This window comes from Sturnira hondurensis, unplaced genomic scaffold (genome assembly GCF_014824575.4).
Source record: "Sturnira hondurensis isolate 20B ecotype Veracruz unplaced genomic scaffold, ASM1482457v3 Scaffold0003213, whole genome shotgun sequence".
Lineage (NCBI taxonomy): Eukaryota > Metazoa > Chordata > Mammalia > Chiroptera > Phyllostomidae > Sturnira > Sturnira hondurensis.
Window position 1 is genome coordinate 1,337,925 of NW_028075844.1, and position 17,118 is coordinate 1,355,042.

The 17,118-nt window shown below is 56.0% G+C and overlaps 4 protein-coding genes across 7 annotated transcripts; 1 reads left to right on the top strand and 3 right to left on the bottom strand.

The window, feature by feature from the left end:
* Positions 1-1,327: 1,327 nt before the first annotated feature.
* On the bottom strand, positions 1,328-6,048 carry RNASEH2A (ribonuclease H2 subunit A). The gene is made up of 8 exons (XM_037041876.1): positions 5,907-6,048; positions 5,648-5,719; positions 5,397-5,523; positions 5,206-5,293; positions 3,342-3,479; positions 3,148-3,235; positions 1,641-1,764; positions 1,328-1,528 (listed from the first exon to the last, which is right to left on the bottom strand). Exons 1-8 carry the CDS (start codon positions 6,031-6,033, stop codon positions 1,393-1,395), a joined length of 900 nt encoding a protein of 299 aa, XP_036897771.1. The 5' UTR covers positions 6,034-6,048; the 3' UTR covers positions 1,328-1,392.
* THSD8 (thrombospondin type 1 domain containing 8) lies at positions 5,648-7,765 on the bottom strand. Of its 3 annotated transcripts, none has more exons than XM_037041882.1 (3): positions 7,503-7,755; positions 6,469-6,674; positions 5,648-5,719 (listed from the first exon to the last, which is right to left on the bottom strand). In XM_037041882.1, exons 1-2 carry the CDS (start codon positions 7,651-7,653, stop codon positions 6,475-6,477), a joined length of 351 nt encoding a protein of 116 aa, XP_036897777.1. In that variant the 5' UTR covers positions 7,654-7,755; the 3' UTR covers positions 5,648-5,719; positions 6,469-6,474. The 3 variants fall into 3 exon arrangements, with proteins under 3 accessions (XP_036897777.1, XP_036897778.1, XP_036897779.1); XM_037041883.1 differs by lacking the exon at positions 5,648-5,719 and adding an exon at positions 6,143-6,231 and having other exon boundaries at positions 7,503-7,760; XM_037041884.1 differs by lacking the exon at positions 5,648-5,719 and adding an exon at positions 6,157-6,245 and having other exon boundaries at positions 7,503-7,765.
* A 65-nt stretch (positions 7,766-7,830) lies between these two features.
* PRDX2 (peroxiredoxin 2) lies at positions 7,831-10,598 on the top strand. 2 transcript variants are annotated; one of them, XM_037041877.1, is made up of 6 exons: positions 7,831-7,967; positions 8,419-8,541; positions 8,636-8,789; positions 9,393-9,515; positions 9,638-9,768; positions 10,289-10,598. In XM_037041877.1, exons 1-6 carry the CDS (start codon positions 7,862-7,864, stop codon positions 10,372-10,374), a joined length of 723 nt encoding a protein of 240 aa, XP_036897772.1. In that variant the 5' UTR covers positions 7,831-7,861; the 3' UTR covers positions 10,375-10,598. The 2 variants fall into 2 exon arrangements, with proteins under 2 accessions (XP_036897772.1, XP_036897773.1); XM_037041878.1 differs by having other exon boundaries at positions 7,880-7,967; positions 8,430-8,541.
* Positions 10,599-13,236: 2,638 nt separating this feature from the next.
* JUNB (JunB proto-oncogene, AP-1 transcription factor subunit) lies at positions 13,237-14,982 on the bottom strand. Its single transcript, XM_037041885.1, has one exon. The coding sequence runs from the start codon at positions 14,682-14,684 to the stop codon at positions 13,641-13,643; it is 1,044 nt and encodes a 347-aa protein (XP_036897780.1). The 5' UTR covers positions 14,685-14,982; the 3' UTR covers positions 13,237-13,640.
* Between the last annotated feature and the right edge of the window lie 2,136 nt (positions 14,983-17,118).

Sequence of the window (17,118 nt, forward strand, 5' to 3'; positions counted from 1 at the left end):
GAAATCCTGACGCCAAAGATGATGGTATTAGGAGGCAGAACATTCAGTATGTGCCTAGGTCATGAGTGTGGAGCCCTCAAGAATGGAATTAGTATTAGTTGGGGGAAGGGGTATAAGGGGACTAAACGGTACTGTAAAAATACAATAAAAAGTGTAAAAAAAAAGGAATGGAATTAGTGCCCTTATAAAAAGGACCCCACAGAGACCCCTCACCCTGTTCCCTACATGAGGACACAGTGACACAGTGAGAAGTGAGCAGTCTGCAACTCAGAAGAGAGCCCTCACCAGAACATGACCATGGTGATACCCTGACCTTGGGCTTTAGCCTCCAGAACTTTAACAAATGTTCGGTGTTTTCTTTTTAAGATTTTGTTCATTTTTATTTTTTAAGGTTTTTATTTATTTGTTTGTTTGTTTTTAGGCCGAGGGGAGGGAAGGGAGGAAGAGAGGGACAGAAACATCAATGCATGGTTGCCTCTTGTGTGCCCCCCATTGGGGATGTGGCCCACAACTCAGGCATGTGCTCTGACCAGGAATGGAATTGGTGACCTTTGGTTCACAGGCCAGTGCTCAATCCACTGAGCCATACCAGCCAGGGCCAGATTTTGTTTATTTTTAGAGAGAGGGGAGGGGAAGGAGGAAAAGAGGGAGCTAGAGAAACATGGATTGGTTGCCTCTTGCACTCCCCCCACTGCGGACCTGGCCCACAACCCGGACACGTGCCCTGATCTGGAATTGGGAATCGAACAGGTGAGCTTTTGGTTTGCTGGCTGGTGCTCAATCCACTGAGCCACATCTGCCAGGGAAATGTCTACTGTTAATACGACACCCAGCCCTGGCTGGGTAAATCAGTTGGTTGGAGCACTGTTCCATACACCAAAAGGTTGAGGGTTCAATTCCTGGTCAGGGCACATACCTAGGTTGCAGGTTCAATCCCAAGTTGGGGCATGTATGGAAGGTAACTGATTGATGTTTCTCACATCAATGTTTTTTTCTTTCTCTCTCCCTCCTCACCCCTCTTCCCTCCCTCCCTCTCCAAAATCAATAAACATATCCTCAGGTGAGGATAAAAAAAAAAATCTAAGCTACCCAGTCTGTGGTGTATTGTTACTGTAGCCTAAACAAACTGAGTAATAAGCCCATCAGTGAGCTGGGGAAGGGTGCTTCTCAGTATGGTCCTTCTTAATTCTGTATCAATGAAACATACATGTTAAAATAAAAATCAATCAAACACTGTCCACCTTGTTTAGGGTGCAAAACTCGGTAGCTGGATCCAGCCACAGAGCACACCCCCACCCCATTCCATCCCAAAGCACAATCCTCACGCTCGGCTTTCCTTAAGCAATTTTAATCACAAACTGAGGGGATGGTAAAGGGGGCCCAGGCTGACTCCTAGAGAGTGGTGGCTGACTCTAGGCCACGCTCCTGGAAGTACCGGTGGGGTAGACGGGGGTGGTTTCGGGGGCTTTCCCTGAAATAGGATGTGATCCTCCCTAGTCCTTCCTGATCCCCTGTTGACGAGTCCTCCCTGTGGGTGAGAGATGATAATGCTGACCATCTTTGGGGGGTGGGGGCAGCCCTCCCAGGCAGGGCTGAACCCTAGCCTCCCTCCCTCCTCACAGTACCTCTGGGACACCCACCACGTAACGTCTTCTGCCTCTTTCTCCAGGATGCTCTGGGCTGTGCGCCAACTGAACCGGACAAACTGGGGAAAGCCGAACACGGGCTCCACGTGCTTCTTCAACCATACTTTTGTCTTAGGATCTAAGGGAGGGGTGGGTGGGCAATGGTGACAGCCACAGAGTCCCAGCTCCTCAGACTGCCATCTGAGGCCCTACCACCTCATCTCAGGCCTCCTCTGGAGCACCTAAGGCACCTCCCACTGTCTGAGGCATTTTCCTGTCTCAGGACCCTCGCACAGGCAGTTCCCCTTCCTGTTCCTCCGACTCTTCCCCTGGCCAACAGTGTGCTCAAGATACTACTTTAAAAGACTGCCTCTGAGACATCTCCCTTACCCCCTGAGGACAACAGTCATTAAACCAGCATGGGTGGACTTTACGGTTAACGCCCATCTTCCCCACATTAGCCATGAGCTCAGTGGATAGGGAGATCCTTGTTTGTCTTGCTCACAGCTATGTCCCCAGGGCTTGGCCCTGCATGGTATCTACCAGGCACTCAGTAAGCACTAAATGCTGGCAAAACTGTTTTTGGCCTGGACCTGGTTTCTTCACTTTGGCCTTACCTAAGTTCCAATCACAGACTGTGTTGTCCCACCAACCTGCCAGTCTTCCTGGGTCTTAGAAGGACCAGGGGGTTCCTTGAACTCAACCACCAAATCTTTGAATCTGCCCCTGTGTGTCTATTGAGGGAAGCACAATCACTTCTACTTCAGAAAAAAAAATGAGCCTCATCACGGGGAGAAAACCGATAGATCTGAGCTGGGGCCACTGGACATAAGCCTTTGCCGCTCATTTTGCCCCCTTTCCCTTAACAAATGTGCAGACACCCATCATGGGTCTCAATCCCTCACTGGGGCTCCAGAGAGACAGCAGAAAGGGAGGGAGGGAGGGAGGGAGGGAGGGAAAAAGGAGGAAGGAGCCTGTTAGCTGGGAACTAGCTCTGCCACACATTGGCCACGAGGAAGTGGCCTCCAGTCTGGGCCTCAGTTTCCTCCACTGTGGAGCAGGGCAAGCAGAACCACTCTCAGGCCTGCCTTGCCAGTTATCATCAGCATCACTACCTCAGGGCAGCTCCCAAAGCAGTCTGACCTCCATTTGCTCACCATTGGGGTAGCCTGAGCCATAATCAGTGTCCAGGTCCTTTAGTTTTTCCACAAATTTCCAGNCCCTTTCCCTTAACAAATGTGCAGACACCCATCATGGGTCTCAATCCCTCACTGGGGCTCCAGAGAGACAGCAGAAAGGGAGGGAGGGAGGGAGGGAGGGAAAAAGGAGGAAGGAGCCTGTTAGCTGGGAACTAGCTCTGCCACACATTGGGCACGAGGAAGTGGCCTCCAGTCTGGGCCTCAGTTTCCTCCACTGTGGAGCAGGGCAAGCAGAACCACTCTCAGGCCTGCCTTGCCACAGTTATCATCAGCATCACTACCTCAGGGCAGCTCCCAAAGCAGTCTGACCACCATTTGCTCACCATTGGGGTAGCCTGAGCCATAATCAGTGTCCAGGTCCTTTAGTTTTTCCACAAATTTCCAGTTCTTCACAGCCTGGTCTCGGGCCACCTATTGGCAAGACAGGCACTTGGGACCTCCTTCCCTCAAGGCAGCCACATCTGTCCCCTGCCTAGAGGAATGCTAGGAGCCAATCATGGACAGCAAGGGGGCTGACCTTGGCACAGATGCTGGCAGCACTGACCACGGGGTAGAGGGCATCTGCTTTGGCCTTGACTGTCACCTCAATGCTGGGAAAGTGCTGCTGCAGCCGCTGCTGGTATGTCTCTGGCAGTCCCACAGTGTCCACAAATACCTGTAGTGGTGACAGAAAAGTATTCATTCAACAAACATTGGGATAAACAACTGTGCAAATGATCTAGCCTCACAGCCTTTGCCCACTGCTTGGACTAGTCTTCTCTCAGCTTGTACGAGGCTGCATCTTTCTCCGGGGGTCTCAGCTCATGTATCACCTCCCAAAGAGGCTTTTCCTGATCAAGCTGCACCCACTGTACATTTTACTGAGCACCTACTGCATGCCATGGGATGCACTTAATACTGGGACCTACACAGTGAACACACCAGACAAAAAAAAATCCCATGTTCTCCTGGAGGGGACACCCTGGTAAGGGCTTCAGACAAAAAAACAAGGTAAATAATAAAGGATAGGAGAGAGTTGGAAGAAGCTATCACTTTTTAAATTTTTTAAAAAATTTTATTTATTTATCTTTTAGAGGGGAAGGGAAGGAGAGAAGGAGAGAAATATCAATGTATGGTTGCCTCTCGTGAGTCCCCTCTTGGGAACTGGCCTGCAACCCAGGCATGTGCCCTGACTGGGAATCGAACCGCAATTGTGTGGTTCGCAGGCCCGCACTCAATCCACTGAGCCACACCACCCAGGGCTTATTGATAATTTTTTAAGAGAGAGAGAAACATCAACTTGCTATTCCACTTATTCATGCATTCATTGGTTACTTTTTGTTTGTGCCATGACCAGAGATCAAACCCACAACCTTGGCGTATCAGGACAATGCTCTAATCAACTGAACTATTCCTGGCCAGGGCCTAGAAGAGGTTGGCATTTTAAACAGAGGTGGGCAGTTCAGAGAAGGTCACCCTGAGGCGATAGCATTGGAATAAAGGCCTGAAAGAGATGAGGGAATGAATGAACCATGTGGATGGAGATCTGGAAAAGTGTTTGAGGAAGAGGAAACAGCAAGTGAAAAGGCCCTGAGGTGGGACGATGTCCAGTATGCTGGATGGGAGTAGGAAGCCCCGGTGACTAGAGCAGAGAGAAGGTCAGGGAGGTAAAAAGGAAAGTGATCTCCACAGTAGTCATTGTTCTCAGAAATCACCTTTATTATTTGCTTACCAGCTGAACATCCATCTACCTGACTTGGTCATGAACTCAAGGGTAGGGTCCTTGTTCTAGTATTGGATTGTCAGCTCCACATTCCAGTTCTGAATCTCAGCTGCCTCCTCAGCAAGGCCTCCCTTATTCCATTCCCTCCCTCAAGTGTATCTACCCTTGTCATTCTCTCAAAACAGCTGGTTCTTTGCCCTGAACATTTGACACCATGCCTACTTATATTTCTCTCCAGCAACTTAATTTCATTCTCCTCCCCGACTGTGAATGTTCCTGACTTAATTAATTTCTATGGTGATCAGAAAATCAAAATGTTTAGGTTTACATTTTTGAGAAAGTGATGGTTGGCTGCTGCTATATTGGGAGAAGATTATAGGGGAGGACACTGAAGAGGATGGGGTAGGTTTCCAGGACCGGAGGTTGCCCTGCACTAGGACAAGTGGAGAGATGTGAGATTCCTTCTAGACACTGAGCCTTTAGATATGGGTGAGGCTGGGGGCCCCACCATGGTCCTCAGTGGGACACATATTTAGGGTAGGGAAAGCAGTAGAAAGTCAAGAGCAGCAATATTCCTGAGGTACTTACTACAGATATGTCTGGTGCTGAATTGCTCCCTGCACTCATACCCCACATTATCCTGAGGTGATCAAATGGAGCAACCCAACAATTAGCTCACCTGAGCAACTTTCACCCCCTGGTCCAACGCGAACTGAACCAGCCCAGTGGCTGTATCATGGGACAGAGAGTTCAGGTTGTACTTGACCCTGCAGTGGGGGACAGAGCCCAGTCAACCTCATTTCAGCCATTGATCCCTTCCAGCCCAGTTTGGCTGCCCCTCCACCCTGGCCCCTCCCAGGGACCCCTCACCGCCCAAGCATGCTGGTAGAGATGAGATTTGGAGACAGCACGTCGAGTGCCCAGCCCACAAAGTCCCCATCCTTCTCCATTTTCGCAAAGAGCCTGTCCCGCTCGCTCTCCGACAGGGTTTTTGAGTCTGAGAGAAGGGTTGGGAGAGAAGGAGAGTGGCTGGGTCTCCCAATTCCTGTTCCCTCCCCCCAGTTTAGACCCATCCCTACACATACGCAGGAACCCCCTTCCCAGACATACATCAGACTCACCTGCCACTTTCAGGGCCTCCAGATCTGCCAGGCGTGACAGGGGACAATAACAAATGGCATAGACCATGGGGCCTGCGGAAATGGAGGTCCAACTAGTGAGCCATCCCTGTTTCATCATTTTCCGGTGCCATCACCAATGTCATGGCTATCACCACTATCACCCCCCCACACCGAATCCAATACAATTCCGGCGCCCATTTCGGTGTAGTTTGCATGCCCCGTATCATGTCCCTCCTTCACCCCGGCCCTTGGGGCGCACCCAGCACCGGGCCCCGGCCCGCTTCATCGACGCCCAGGACGCACGGCTCCTTGCGACACACTGCGGGCACAGGTGAGTTCAGACGACAGCGCCCCGTATTGTCTCTCTCCAGCTCTCTGAGATCCATGAGGTCTCGATTGCCGCCACCAGCTGCAGGAACTAGGTGTGCAAACTCAGATCCGGCGCGTTTTCCGCGAGCCTAACCAATCAGGGTACAGGACACGCCCCCAACGCTCCTGCCGCGTTGACGTTTGCGCAGCCAAAGCCTACGCCACTGCCGTGCAGCTTCCTGGGAATCGTAGTTCTGGAGGTCGAGGGCCGAGCTCTGAGTTTGGAAAACTAGGTGGGAAGGGTCGCTTTCGAAGCTCCACCCCGAGGTTTCAGATCTCCGGACTCAGCTCTCTCCTTCCCCTCACCACCCTTAAGCCCCAGACTTAGGGCCCCAGTTCTCCCTTCCAGGTTTTCACCTCATCTGCGCCCCTCGTTGACCTTCTTTTGTTGCCGCCCACCCTGGGGAGTTGCCAGACCACCCCGGCCTGCTTTCTCTGTGCCGGGCTCTCACCCAGACTCAGGGCCTCCAGTCGCAGTCGATCGGCTTGCAGGATGAACAGTCCCGTTGCCGGCAGGGCCGCACCTGCACCAGGTTCTCGCGGTCCATGAACACCGGGCCCGGCGCTGTGCCCAGCACCTCACGGCTGCGCTCCTGCTTGCCCAGGTCGCAAAGACAGTGCCACTTTCCCCACGGGCCGAAGATCGAGTCCTCCGCGTCTAGAGAAGGAAGGACCAGGTCGGGGGCGGGGCACCTACCCCCAAGCCCTACTCTAGGGAGAGAGGAAGCCGAAGACACTACAGCAACAGCTCATGTTTGCAGTGCTGTGCCTCTGTGCCAGGCGCCCGGCCATAAAGGATCTCATGTAGTCTTCCCATTAGTCCCAGGTGGAGAAACTGAGACCTAGAAAAAGCAAGCCATTCTTCTCAGCTCACACATCTGGTGAGTGACCCAGAGGGACTGCAAACTGACACTTCCCACCTGTGCCAGTTGGAACTGTGGTACAATGCCCTTCGTGCCCACCCTCAGAAGCTGACTCCCGTCTTCAGGGACATAATCATAAGCCTTTCCAGCGGGCACCGTGCCACTTGACCAGCAGGCTTTGTCAGGTGGCTGCGAACAGATCCTCCTTATGGAGACTTCAGATCTCCGCCCAGCTCAGCACGGGCGGCCTCCGTTGGACTGGCCACTTTTCTCTGAGGCTGTTTTCTCATTCGTAAATTGAAATAAGGGGTGCCTTTAAGCAGCTTACACAGGGAGAAGGGGTGTGAGCAGGACCCAAGCAGACACATCCATAAAGACATGGATAAGTGACGGGAAGGGCGGAGATAAAGAAGGTGGCAGGTCAACTTCTGAAGTCTGAGAAGAAGCCTGGCTGAAGAAGATAGGTAACCAATGCAGCTGGCATGACAAGAAAATAATAACAAACCGCCAAGATTTGGGGGAAAGAGTGTTGCCAGGGAGCGGGAACAGCATATGCCAGGGGGAACAGCATATACGGCAGGGGGGCATCTTTCCGCACCGTCACACCCGCGGCCTGCGGTTACCTTTCCCCTGAAGCTGCAGCCGTAAGTGCTCCCAGGTGTCGCCTTCTCCCTGATCGCCAAAGTAATGGTAGTCGGGAGACACTTGGACAGGCGTTGTCAGCAGCAGGAACACCAGGGGCAACAGCAGTAGCGCAGCTGGGCTCCGGGCCATGCCGGACTCCAACCGCTCCCGCCACGCTCCGGGGCCGAGCCCCGCGCGGAGTCTGCGGGGCCCTCACTACCCTCGCGGGTGGGCGCAGTAGGCGCGGCCCGCGGCTGCCGTCTCCGCTAGCCGCAGACCCGCCTGCTCCGCTCCCCCTCCACTAGGTTGGCAGTGGACCCGACCGCTCCTTTTGTCACCACCCCCGGCCCTGAGCGTCATGGTTCGGGCCGCGCATAAAAGGCTCTGCTGTCCTGGAACACTTGTCTCTGAGAACCCGAGTCAGCTGGTCTGCTTCTCTGTGCGTCCCACCCTTCCCCACGCAGGTAGGGATGCCTGGGGCGCACTGGCCTGGGGGGAAGCCCTCTTGGAACCTCTCCGGCCCTCTCCAGACTTCAGCGCCTGCCGCCTTTGTTTTTCACCCAACGAGGTGGCCGCCTTTGTCCTTGGGGTGGGGTGGGGAAATCGAGGCCAGGGCCTTGGCGAGCTTCTCGTCCCCAGCTTGCCGGGGTTCCCCCCACCCGGCGGTGAGTCCGCATCACCGCACGCTAATGGAAAGCTTGGTGGCTGCGGCTGAACCGCTCTTGCTGACAGGAGGCATGGGAGGAGGGGGGGGGCGGGTCTCCCTTGGTCTAAAAGCGGCGCAGTCTGTACCAAGGAGGGTTCGGGACATTGAGGTAGCCTCAGTCGCTCTGAGGGCCCAACACGCAGGGTGACCTTCAGCAGCGAGGACAAAGGGTCTTTCGCGGGCACACTGACCGGGCGGTGGGGGTGGAGGGGGGTCTCAGCTTTCAGTCATGGCCTCCGGAAACGCTCACATCGGAAAGCCCGCCCCGGACTTCCAGGCCACCGCCGTGGTGGATGGCGCCTTCCAGGAGGTGAAGCTTTCAGACTACAGAGGTGAGGGCGGCCTGGAGGGGCCCAGGAGGGGCGGAGCCCTGGCATCGGAGGGGCTGGGCCCTCAGTCCTCCTCTATTCCTGCCCCCTCCTCCAGGTAAATACGTGGTCCTCTTTTTCTACCCTTTGGACTTCACTTTTGTGTGCCCCACGGAGATCATCGCTTTCAGCGAGCATGCTGAGGACTTCCGCAAGTTGGGCTGCGAGGTGCTGGGGGTCTCTGTAGACTCGCAGTTCACCCACCTGGCTTGGTATGAGTGGGGACCAGCAGGGAGGGGTGGTGCAGCCAAACCTACACCTCTGCAGGGTCCGAGCTGTGTGTTCTAGTTGCTGTCGCTCAACCTCTTCACCTCCCTTGCCCATCTTGAAAATAATGGATATAATGATGCCCAGGTCCTTAATGATGATGATGATGACAGTAATTAGCATGTGGAATTTAGTTAATTGGTGTGGAGTTACAAACGCTTTATCTCACTTAGGGCAAAGCAGCCTCCCTCCCAAGAACTATTTCAAGAAGGTGGCCACTCCAGTTGAAGGTCATGAATGGCTGGTCCCCAGGTCGAAGCTAGAGACAAAGGAGGTTGGGGGCTCTGTCCTAAGATGCCGCAGACCACAGCAAATTTGAAAATACTTGATTGGAATGAGAGCATTAGCTTGTCTTCCCAGCTGTGGAAACAACCCTCTGCACCCACTTCAGGGTGGGGTGGGTGGGGCTCCCTGAGCCTTGCTCTAAAGCCCCTTATCTCTCTCCTCCAGCAACCCCTCTCCAGCCTTTATCACACCCAGGCCCACAGGGTGAGGACCCTGCTATACCAGGCATCCCGAGGTCTCAGCCCTGTCTCTCCCACCCCCAGGATTAACACCCCCAGGAAGGAGGGAGGCTTGGGCCCTCTGAATATCCCCCTGCTGGCTGATGTAACCAGAAGCTTGTCCCGTGATTATGGTGTGCTGAAGAAAGATGAGGGGATTGCCTACAGGTACTGTGGGGTGCTCAGGGAACCCCCATCCTCAGGGTGAGGGGACCACTCTGGGGTAATGCCCTCCCTGGCCTTGCGAATGGGAGCTCCCAGATCTTCACTGTGAACCCGTATATCTTCAGGGGCCTCTTTATCATTGATGGCAAAGGTGTCCTTCGCCAGATCACCGTCAATGATTTGCCTGTGGGGCGCTCTGTGGATGAGGCTCTTCGGCTGGTGCAGGCCTTTCAGTACACAGATGAGCATGGCGAAGGTGAGTGGGCACATATGCAGCCCTCTCTCTGTCCCTTTGTGGACAGCTGTGTGACATGGATGTGAGGTCCCCAAAGATGATTCAGCTCAGGGACTTACCTACAGGAAGTTTCTAGTCTGGTTGGTGGAGATACCCCAATATGAGGGTGGGGAGCTGGGAGCTAATAATAAAAATCTATAGAGAAGGTATTTGAGAAGGCATGTGCCAAGGCAGGCTTGAATAAAATTAGTTGGATCAGAGCATGCAGGGCATAGCCTGACCATAGTCTTTCAAAGTCTAGTGGGGGTGAGGATTAGGGAAAAAGATGGGGTGAAAGGGGCCAAAAAAGAAATAAAAATGTCAGCCAGAAATGTATACCTCGCCTTGGGGCTTCTATCCACATATGGTATGGTCTTGGGCCTAGACCACTTGGCTTTGGGCTTTTTCTTCTGCACCTCGGATCTCGCTTCACTTCTCAGTGCTGTCCTGCCTTGAATATGGAACCGTAGCCTCACATGTGCCTTCTTGTGTCTTCCCACAGTCTGTCCCGCTGGCTGGAAGCCAGGCAGTGACACAATCAAGCCCAATGTGGATGACAGCAAGGAATACTTCTCCAAACACAACTAGGCTGACAAACAAGCACCAAGCTTGGGCTCTTGGCCCCTACCTGGGTGGCCTGTGCTGGCCTAGGAAAGGTCAGATCTGCCCCCTCATATTCTACAGTCTGTGATGTAAAAGGGCTAGTCCTAGGCCTTTTCATATTCCTAGCTGAGTGGTGAATGGTAACCCATTCCTGGAGCTGCCCAACCAGGCACAGGCCTAGAGGTGACCAATAAAGTATTAGGGACAGATGTGAGTCTGTGTTGGTGTGGTCTGTCCTGTCCTGTAGACTTCCTTGCCCATCCTTGTTTTCTCCAAGCTTTGGCCTGAGAAACTGGCTCTGTAGTTACTCACCTGCACCACAAGGTGGCAGTCTTATTCCATAATTGCTTTTTTTTTTTTTTTTTTTTTTTTGGCCCAAGGGCAGTTTATAGGGTGAGGAGGACTGTTTGCCCCTTACCCAGAGCAAGTCCCTGGACTTAGAGGGTAGTCCCCATATCTAGTCATCAGCCAGGCTGTGTTCAAGTGTCGTTTAAGAAATGTGATCCACCCTGGCTGGTGTAGCTCAGTGGCTTGAGCATGGGCCTGCAAACCAAAGGATCTCCGTTTGATTCCCAGTCAGGGCACATGCCTGTGTTGCAAGCCAGTCCCCAGCAGGGGCCAGTTCCCAGCAGGATACACATGAGAAGCAACCATACATTGATATTTCCCTCTCTCTTTCACTTCCCTTCTAAAGATAAATATCTGCCCTGGCTGGTGTAGCTCAGTGGATTTAGCACGGGCCTATGAACCAGAGGATTTTGGTTTGATTCCCAGTCAGGGCACATGCCTGGGTTGCAGGCTGGTTCCCTGCAGGCCAAATCCCAGCAGGGGATGCACGAAAGGCAACCATACATAGATGTTTCCCTCTCTCCTTCCCCTCTAAAGATAAATAAGTAAATAAAATCTTAAAAAAATTAAGATAAATAAAATCTAAAAAACAAATAAAATTTTTTTAAAAAGAAAGAAAGAAACGTGATCTTTCCTGGCTTTCTTTATCAGGAACATGGTAATAAAGACAACCAAGCCAGATCATGCATGTGAAAAGAGATCAAGTATGTGGAGCTTGGCCCAGTGAATGGTTACTAGGGCAGGTTCCTGGGCCTGAAGGAAGAGTTCAGTCTTATGGGAAAGAGGGTGCAAGAGCAGAACTAAGAATGGGAGCTCAAACTATATGCACAGTGGGCAAGCTCTGCCCACCACAGGTTAGAAGGGCTGCCTGTGGCTGGCTGTCACTGCCTGTCAGAGGGTTAGGCTAGGAGGCAGGTGTCAGGAGCAAGGCAATTTTCCCAGGAGTGGAGTTTGATATATGTGCCCAAGCAAGTGGCGTTTCTACTCTGGGCCCCCATTTCCTTCCACAGAACTGGGTAGACAAGCTCATTTAATCTGTAGACCCATTAATATTGCTATCCAGCATAATACCCACTGAAGCCACTAATCTCAGCCTTGAAATTTTATCTACACTTCTGTTCAAGGCCCTGTGTGGTCTTTCCTGACCTCGTCTCCATCCTCCTGGTTTATTCCATTCCAGATACACTGGCTTCTTACTGTTGTTCTTTAACAGGCTGATCTTGCTCTGGCCGCAGGAATTGCATGTGTTCCCTCTGTGCAGAATGCTGTTACCCAGGATTTTCTCAGGGCTGGGCTTCAAATCTGGTTTCATTAAAGGTCTATGTTCCCTATCCATTCTCCAAAGCACCTCATCTTCCCTGCCCCATCATTACTGCTTTGCTCTGTGTCTTCTCAGCACTTAACCACCATCTACGAATAATGTTTCCTTGTTTACTATCTGTCTGCCTGCTGTGATCCGGACTGTCTCCAGGGCCAGGTTGTTCAGTAGTTTATAAATAAATTAATAAAGTGTTCTGCCCATCCTGCCCCTGTTGCCTGGTTTCTCTGCTGTTCTGAGTGCTTCCAGCTCCTAGGCCAGCCTGCCCCCTCCGGGGGCGCACCAGCTGCCCTCATTCCCATTCCAGTTGCGGGGTAAGGAGCCCCGTGAGAGCTGCAGAGGCGCCCTGCGGCCAAAGAAGCCGCCCCAGCAGGACCAGACCTGGCAGTCGCCCCGATCCTGGCCTGGCACCGGGAGGGGAAACCGGCAGGCGGGCGCCGCCCTTCCTGGCGAGGGTGAGAAGGACCTCGGCGGCAAGGACGTGCAGGCAGCAGCAACCCCTCACCCAGGTCAAGTCAGACAAGCGTGGGCGCGGTGGGGCCAGCCAGAGAAGGGAGGTTCTAGGTGACTCCCTGGACCCAAAAGCTGGGCCCGCCCACCTCGGACGCTCTGGACCCAAGCCTGGGGCTTTCCGGGCCCGGCCAGCCGCCCGCCTGGGAAAATCCCGGCCTCCTTCCGGGCGCCGCGGCCCTTGCCGGGCAGAGCGGGGGAGGGGATTCCCGGAATCTGCCCAGAGACCGCCGTCGCGTCATTAGGCAGCATCCACCCATATATAGGCAGCGCTTCCGTTGCGTCACAGGGAAAGCCCCGGCGTGCGGGGCTAGGCAGGACCGCGCTTGCGCACTGCGCGTATCGCCCAGGCATCCTGCCCCAGGTGTTGGGGTGGTTGGGTTGCGTATCCGCCCTGGACTTTCTTACTCCTGGGATCAGGGAACGAGAGGAGGGATTGTGAGATTCTTGGGCAGAGCTGGCGAGGGGACACAAATACCGAAGCGTACCACAAACAGCATTGGGGTGGGGACATCCCAATACTCTCCTCCCTACATCCGCCCGGCTTGAAAAAAAAGACAACAGAAATTAATAAAGAACCGTTTTTTTTTTTACTTAAATAGATTCAATAAAAAGTCAGGACAACAAACTCACACACACACAAACACATCTTAAAATAACTATTTAGGGAGTAAGTTCGTGTTTCTTCTCCACAGTACGGTGCAGAGGGGGAAGGGCAGGGGGCGCGGGTCTCCTCCCCAGTGTCCCCGCAGGCTTGAGTACCGGACGGCGGAACCAGCTCCGCCGCGATCGCCCCCTCCTCCCCTCTCTGTTAAATACACAAATATATTATATTCAATATGAATCGAGTCCGTTTCCAGGAGAAAAAAAAACATACAAAAAAAACGTGAAAGGGGGCTTGTAAACGTCGAGGTGGAAGGATTGGGCGCAGAGCCGGCGGGCAGGAGTCCAGTGTTGTTTTCGGCGCCCCCAGCCCTGGGGCCGGTGCCCACCGCCTGCTCCCTCGCCCTGTGGGAGGCGTGCGTCCAGCCGTCCAGGCTGGGGGAGGGGGAATGTCCGTACGGAGAAGGGGTACTCAGAAAGCATGTCCCTTAACCCCAAGGAGCAGCTGGCAGCCATTGCTGACGTGGGTCATGACCTTCTGCTTGAGCTGGGCCACCTGCTCCCGGAGGAGACCGGCAGTGCTCGAGAGCCCCGCATTCTCGGCCTTGAGCGTCTTCACCTTGTCCTCCAGGCGCGCGATGCGCTCCAGCTTCCGCTTCCGGCACTTGGTGGCCGCCAGCCGGTTCCGCAGCCGCTTGCGCTCCACTTTGATGCGCTCTTGGTCTTCCATGTTGATGGGGGACACTGGCGGCGTGGCGTCGCGGCTGCGCGCCTCAGGCACGGTCTGTGGTTCTTCCTTGAAGGTGGAGGCGCCGCGGCCCAGGCCCAGCTGCGCTGGGTGGCCGCCGGAGAAGGGCGGCGCGTGTGGGAGGTAGCTGATGGTGGCCGTCGGATAGGAGCTGCCGGTCCCGACGGCGGCCCCGGCGCCTCCGGAGGGCGCAGAGGCTGGGGAATAGCTGCTGAGGTTGGTGTAGACGGGAGGAGGCTCCGGGCCGGCATAGACACCCCCGGGCCCCGCTGGGGGTCCCCCGCTGGCGCCCAGGGACACGTTGGGGGGCGTCACGTGGTTCATCTTGTGCAGGTCGTCCAGGGCTTTGACAAAGCCGTCGGCAAAACCCTCCTGCTCCTCGGTGACACCGCCCCCTGCGCCCCCCGCACTTCCACCGCTGCCACCCCCGCGAGGGTAAAAGTACTGTCCCGGCGGCGTGGGCGTCGTCGTGATCACGCCGTTGCTGTTGGGGACAATCAGGCGCTCCAGCTCTGATGAGGCGAGCTTAAGCGACGCTCCTGTGTCCGAGCTCTGGCCGGAAAAGTAGCTGCCACCACCGCTGCCCTCTGGACCGGGGCCGCGCGCCCCAGGTGCTTTCAGACCTCGGTAAGGGTCGGTCAGGTTAAGCGCCAGGCTAGGTTTCAGGAGTTTGTAGTCGTGTAGAGACAGGCCGCCCGGGGCCCGGCCGTATCCCGCCGTTGTGTATGAGTCGTCGTGGTAGAAGGGCTGTTCCATTTTAGTGCACATCCGGGCGGCCCGGGCGGTCTGGGGGTGGTCCCTGCGGGGCCGCCCCGGGCCTCGCTGCGGCGAGCGGTGCGCTGTCCTCGGCGGCGGCTTCACTGGGTGTCTGGAAGCGTGGTCCCGGGGACTGGCACCGGCCGGGAGAGGCCAGCGGGACGCCGTGCGCGGCAGCTCTGTGCGGCTTCGCGAGTCCCTCTGCCCCTCTCTGGCGCGCTTGCTTTTTTGGTGTCGCTTCCCCCTGCTTCCCGCTCCCTGCTGGCTCTGACGCTGGCCTGCCGCGCTCAAGGTCCCAGCCGCTCAGCCGGAGCCACACGCCTTTATACGGCGATTGTCAGCTGCGGAAGTGCGCTCCGATTGGCCGTCGCGCGAGCCCCCAGCGCCCCCCTCCTCGAGCGTGGGGAAGGGGAGGAGGCGGCTCGCGTCACTGTCAGGAAGCGCGTGTCCTTGTAAACAGCGGCCACGGGCTGGGTGGCTTGGCGAGGCTGCAGGGGGAGGGGCTCGGGGGACCCCGGGGCGCGCGAGGAAGGGGATGCTGGGACGGTCCGAGGCACACTGGGAGCGGCTCCGGGGTGGGGGGGTGACGATACCCCTGAGTACGCGATGAGGGGCTTGAGGAACTGGTACGGAGCAAGTGTTTGGGGGGGCGGGGGTCCCAAGTTGTACACAGAAGGCTTGAAGAACCCGTAGTATCTGAGAGTGGCTGGAGTGCTATGGGTAGAGAGACGGGAGGGTTAAGCAGGGTAACTGGAAGAGCCCTAAGGGGCGAGACTCAAGAATTGAGTGGGGGTCCCAAGTACAGTGGGGTTGAGGTACTAAACCCAGGAAAAGAGTGTGTGTGTGTTGGGGGGGGGGAATGAAAAGGGTGTACGGGAAGGAGCTTGAAGACTCATTACGCAACGTATGAGTAGGGGTCCGGGAGTCCATGGGAGAGGCTGATGTCCGCCGTAAACGGGAACGGGGATCTAGATATGCATACAGTGAATGAGGGTCCCGGGATGCAGGGAGTCAGGGAAAATGTGTGTGGTAGAAGAGGGGGACACTGTCACAGGTTGGGGTCATCTGTGAATCTCTGATGAAGGGGAATTAGAAGGGTCGGGGCACATCTTCAGAACTGAGATGACCATGACAGAGGGTCCTCGGTTGAGACATGAGGGAGAGAAGGGTCGTTGAGGACCCTGAGGAACTGGACTGCTGGATCTTCCGTGACTGGTGCCCTCTCTTGTGGGTGACCTCCAGGCGTCTGTATACTCTGTCCCTATCCCAAAGGCCTCCCCAGTAACCCTGGGCTTGACCGACACCACGTCGGCTCCCGGGTGCCTGGACCCAGCCCCAAGGCCGGGGCGCGGTCGCCAACCCCACTTCTTCCTTAGAAACAGGCCGGGGAAGAACTCGGCGGCAGGAAATGTGGCAACAGCCTTGGGGGAAGGAGCCCGGCCCAGTCTCCGTCACTCGGATCCTACGGGACCTTGCACCCCGCCCTGAGTCGGGCTGGCTTCTGCACCTCAGAAGAGGAAACTGGGCGCGGGACCCCCGCGGAGGCCGGAGTGCACTGAACACGCCCAGCCTCAGAGGCTTCCAGTCACCATCCCCCCACTCCAGCAATGGTACCGCCTGCGGTGCCCGCGGGCAATCTTGGGGGCTGGCAGTCAGGGGACGGTTCCATTAGCCGGACAGAGGGGGACGCGCAGGGGAGTGGGTCCTGGTCACCGTGGCAACAGGCCGGAGTCTGCTCTTGGCTGGGGGAGGGGGTCCCCGGAGTCGTCCCCGAAGCCCATATAAGGACACAGGAAGGGGTGGGGCCAGTCATGTCCCTGGGCCCCCTGCCAGGAGCCGGGAGCCCGAGTATCTGCCAGGTCCCAGGGCGCGCCCGGCCCCCGACGGCTAGTCCTGACCAGCCCCAGCCTCCGGCCCCAGGGCCCCCACGGCCGCCTGGCCTCGCCCCACCCAGTCGCTCTGGGGCTGTGTCCTGCCAGGCCCGGCCCGACCCGACCCGACCCAGCCCTGCAGGTCTCCACCTGCCCACGGGCCTGGGTCGGACTTCGCCCCTGGCCCGACTGAGCGCGGAGGAGGCGGGCCAATGCCTCCAGGCGTCCCTGGCGCCTGGGCGGGCTGGCACGGCTGCCTCCTCCCTGGGGCGGGGTACTCATCTTTTCTGCCAGGAGATCTGGGGCCTCTCCCCACAAGCAACTCTAGGCGCTGGGGTGCCTGTCCCTCACCCTTGTGGGCAAGGGCCCCTACTACTGTTTTAGTATGGGGGTATGGTCAACTATCCAGAATACCTGGAAGGGCTTCCCTCTCTCCCCAGGGTATCTCCTTTATCTGAGGGCTCCCCTTTCCTCCTGTCAGAAGGGACCGGAAAATCCAAGGGGAGAATCTGGGGGGGGGGGGCCAGAGCACCTTCCCCAGTAAGGACTGGGTGGAGGTTTAGATGACGAGGCTT